The sequence below is a fragment of the Acinonyx jubatus genome, chromosome A2, assembly GCF_027475565.1.
Source record: "Acinonyx jubatus isolate Ajub_Pintada_27869175 chromosome A2, VMU_Ajub_asm_v1.0, whole genome shotgun sequence".
Taxonomy (NCBI): domain Eukaryota; kingdom Metazoa; phylum Chordata; class Mammalia; order Carnivora; family Felidae; genus Acinonyx; species Acinonyx jubatus.
The window spans coordinates 18,301,230-18,305,697 of record NC_069383.1 but is presented as its reverse complement, the minus strand read 5'-3'; the positions used below and the strand labels follow the sequence as shown (position 1 = coordinate 18,305,697).

At 52.1% G+C, this 4,468-nt stretch overlaps 1 protein-coding gene across 3 annotated transcripts in view; it reads right to left on the bottom strand.

The window, feature by feature from the left end:
• Window positions 1–4,468, bottom strand: part of LOC106975715 (solute carrier family 23 member 1-like) — a 55,845-nt gene that overhangs the window by 7,882 nt on the left and 43,495 nt on the right. For all 3 annotated transcript variants that reach the window (XM_015073059.3, XM_015073061.3, XM_015073062.3), the window contains exons 9-12: window positions 2,968–3,132; window positions 2,457–2,565; window positions 2,266–2,361; window positions 708–878 (exon numbers count right to left, since the gene is read on the bottom strand). In XM_015073059.3, the coding sequence (XP_014928545.3) occupies window positions 708–878; window positions 2,266–2,361; window positions 2,457–2,565; window positions 2,968–3,132 (541 nt within the window). The remainder of the gene's footprint in view (window positions 1–707; window positions 879–2,265; window positions 2,362–2,456; window positions 2,566–2,967; window positions 3,133–4,468) is intronic.

Below are 4,468 nucleotides of genomic sequence, written 5' to 3'. Positions count from 1 at the left end.
CTATTAAAATAATGAAACAAGGAGGCCATCAGGTGGAGTGGGTTCTGATCCCTCGGCAGCCTACAGGAGCACACTGAGACCTACGCGGGAGTCCGTGCACTCGATTCCAAGAAAGTGAAATTTAGGAACAATCCATCACAAACAGCCTGAGCCGGACGCGGGCTGGAGCACCAGGAGCTCAGAGAAGGTGCTGGAGGAACAGAGGGTCGTCCTCCCCTCTCCTGAGGAGCCGGCCGACGGCCGGGTGCACGGAGGGGGAGGACCGGAGGGGCTGGGGCATCCTGGCTCTTTGAGGAGGAAGAGAACTGTCCCTGTCACCTTTCAGCAAACAGCCCCAACTCTGCCCCCTGCCCCACCCCAGGCCTTTTCCTCCCCCCAAGTCAGTATGTTGCCAAGCGCATATGCCCTAAGAGAGTTTCTGTGTGGACGCTGGATTACACTGGAGACTGTTTTCACTGTGGTGACTAAGTGACTGTGTCAAAGCCCACGCTTCACAGTCTTAATCTAATACTTATCTGGCTGCCACAGCGTGTGGGGTGCCCACCCCTCCTTGCGTGGGGAGATGAGCACCCGAGGTGGGGGGCAAGTAGCACCCTGGGGCAGGCGTGAGGACAGCTCTTCTCATATCTTGGTTTCTATGGTGCCTTCCGAGAACTCTCCCGAGGAATTCTGGGAGAGGCAGGTGAGCAGGCTCACTCCCTGCTCACCTTTCCCAGCTTCCCCCGTGGGCCAGAAGGGGAGACGCTGGGCGCAGGAGGACATGCAGGACGTGGAGCCAATCCCACAGGGGAGGCAGTACACCTCCAAGGCCCTCGCAGTCTCCTCAGACTCCTCCTGGATTTGATTCCACACCAGGAGGCCTCTCTCCTCCAGGCTTCCTAATGGGAAGACGGCAAACAGTCAGGACCGGGCACTGACCACGCGGCCCTTGGGCTGGGGGAGCCTCTGGTGCCCCCCGCAGGCACCCGGGAGGTCTCCCCTGCCAGCCCGCCAGCTGCCAACAGCGACAGCATCGTCTCCTCCTCCTCCTCCTCCTCCTCCTCCTCCTCCTCCTCCTCCTCCGCTGCTTGTCTGGAGCATTCCGGGAGCTCCCACTGCGGCTGATGTGTAGCAGAGCTCCAGGGTACAATCCTAACTGAACCCTACCCTTTCCTCACCTTCAGGGGGTGGGCCTCTCCACCACTGTTTCTAGAATGCAGGCACACTTTACACTTGGTAGAGAGAACAAATGTGGAAAACAGAGTGCCGTCAAGCAGGTGATAGATAGCCTAGAGGTCCTCTCAAGGGGCCATGGGAGGTTCGAGAAGGGAGCACTGAAAGCCACCCCTGATGGCCACTCTGCACTGCTCACAGCGACATCCTCAGCTCCCAGAGACTCGGTTTGCTCATCACCACACTGGTTCCCCTCTATTCTCATTGTCTGTTCCCTTGTCTCTCTCCCCTGTTAGCCTGTGGGTTTCTGGAAGATGGGGGGTCCTGTCTCTCTGCTCTTTGTATTCTCAGTCCAGAGCATCTGGAACACAGCAAGTGTTTGGTGGGTTTTCATTGAAAATGTGAGTGAATGAATGAATGAATGAATGAATGAATACATGTGTTCTCTCCCTCGCCAACTGGACTTTGGACTGTAAGACAGCTGGGGCTGTGTCCTTTTCTTCTTGCATCTGGGGTATTTCTCACCTTACAGCTCTGTTACAGCGAAATTGTCTCCCTCCCCCACCCCCCAAAAAAATCATATGTTGAAGCCCTAACCCCCCTACCTCGGAATGTGACTGTATTTGGAGATAGGATGTTTAAAAGGGTGATCAGTTGAAGACGAGGTCTTTAGGGTGGGACCTAATCTAATCTGACTGGTGTCATAACATGAAGAGAATAAGACACACAGAGAGACAGCAGGGAGGCACCCACGTGGAGGAAAGGGCATGTGAGGTCGCAGCAAGAAGGCCGCCATCTGCAAGCCAAGGAGAGAGCCCTCCGGAAAAACCAACTCTGCCACCTCCTGGATTTCAATCTTCTAGCCTCCAGACTGTGAGAACACACAGTTGTTGTTTAAGCCAGTCTGTGGCATTTTGTTACAGCCGTCCTAGAAAGCTAATACCATCCTGTACATCCACCCCCCCCCCGCCCCCCACCGCCAGACCCAGGGCCTGCTCGACACACGCTGTGGTCAGCCTGACATGGTAATTGGGCTCAGCGAAGCAATGTGGGTGGCCCAAATGCTGACCGCCTACCCGAACCGCTAGCTTACAGAGAGAAGGTGAGCCCTACCGGGGATGGTGTTGTCCAGGAAAAAGCCCAGGAATCCACCGACAAACATGCCCGTGGTCAGCAGGACCTGGATGACCTGGTCCAGTTGGAGAATCCCTAGAATGGAGACAAAAGCAACCAGGATTCCCAGGGGCCGAGGGCCCCCTGCCTCTGCCCCTGGAGAGGTCACAGTCTAGGAGACAGAGAATCACCTGTCTGGAGCTTCTCAGAGTTCTGGTTCACCCAGTTGGGAACAGCGAGACCACAGTAGATGGAGAAGCCAAAGATAAAGAGGTTCCTGGACGAGTTCATGTCCACGTACTGCAGGAGAGAAGCCCCCAGGGCAGCCCAGAGCCATCAGCACCTGTACTGCACAGCGATCTCTCTCTCCTCCAAATGCCCCCTCCCCTCCCACTGCCACCGGAGATGGGGGAGGGAGGCTGGACTCAGGGCATCACACACAGCTGGCAAGCCAGGCCGGGGTTCCACTTGACCCTGGGAGCTCAGTGGTCGGGACCACCCGAGTCGAACTGCTGCAGTTTGTTTCCAGAAGTCTGGGTGCATCCGGCTATTTCTTTCTTCCGTTCAGAGCCCACTGTGGTCTCTGGGAACCAAGGATTCCTTCTCCTCCTCCCCTGCCCAGCCCTGTTCTCTTCATCCCAATTCTCACGGGCTCCTTTCAAGAGATGCACTGGCCGCGCTTCAAAGGGTGCCTCGCCTCACCTGCAGATTGGAAATCCCCACAGCAGTGATGACACCAAACATCACCAGGAACATGCCTCCGATCACAGGGGTTGGAATGGTGGCAAAGGCAGCCCCGATCTTCCCAAATACGCCCATCAGGAGAAGCACGCAGCCGGCAGCGACCATCACCGTCCGGCTCCCCACCTGCTCAGGGAGACGTGGGACAAGATGCTCAGCTCCAGCCAGGCCTCGGCCTTGCTCCAGGGGCACCACACATCACAATCCGGTGGACTTGAAAGAGCAGCCGCATGAGCCCAGATGGCCCCCCTCTGCTCCCACATGGGGGTTGGGAAAGGATGAGGGTGTGACCTTGGGTCTCGGCCTCTGCCCTCATCTCTTCACGCACTGCTCTATCCCCATCTTAAAGTCCTGACTCAAATGCTCCTCTAAGAAGGCTTTCCAGTGAGGCCGAAGGTCTCTCTTGGGAGGCAGTTGACCCAATGCTTAGGAATGGGCGTTTGAGAGCCAACGCCAGCTCTGCCCCTAACTGCCTGTATGACTTCGGGCACATGACTTAACCTCTCCAAATATCAGCTTCCAAAACTGCCAAAGGGAGTTAATTAATAATACTTACTTCACAGGGAGGGAGCCAAAACACAAGAGACTCTTAAAAACTGAGAACAAACTGAGGATTGATGGGGGGTGGGAGGGAGGGGAGGGTGGGTGATGGGTATTGAGGGGGGCACCTGTTGGGATGAGCACTGGGTGTTGTATGGAAACCATTTTGACAATAAATTTCATATTTAAAAAATAAAAATAAGAGAATACTTACTTCACAAACTCATTTTACAAGGCTAGCATTACTTTGATACCAAAGCCAGACAATAAAAGAAACTGCAGACCCACATCCCTGATGAATACTGAGGTTAAAAGTCTCAATAAAATATTAGGAAACCAAACTCAACATCACCTTAAAAAGATCATACACCATGACCAAGTAGGACTTATCCCTGGGATGCAAGGATGTTTTAACATACACAAATGATAAATGTGATATGCCACATAAATAAAATGAAAGATAAAAACCATACAATCATCTCAAAAGATGCTGAAAAGCATGAGACAAAATACAACATATTTTCATGATGAAAACTCTCAACATATTGGGTATAGAAGGAACACACCTCAACACAATGAAGGCATGAATATATGACAGTAGAGGTGATATGATCTTATATACAGAAAATGCTGAAGAGTCAACCAAGAAACTGTTAGACCCAATCAACGAATCAGTAGTCACAGAATACAAAAATCAACATATAGAAATTGTTGCATTCCTCTACAAACAACAAAATATAGGAAAAATAAATAAAGAAAACAATCCATTCATAATAACATCAAAAACAATAAACTACTTAAGAATGAATTTAACCAAGGAGGTGAAAGATCTGTACACTAAAAACTAAAAGACACTGATGAAAGAAATTGAAGAAGACACAAACAAATGGGAAGATACCCTGTGTTCATGGGTAAGAAGAAT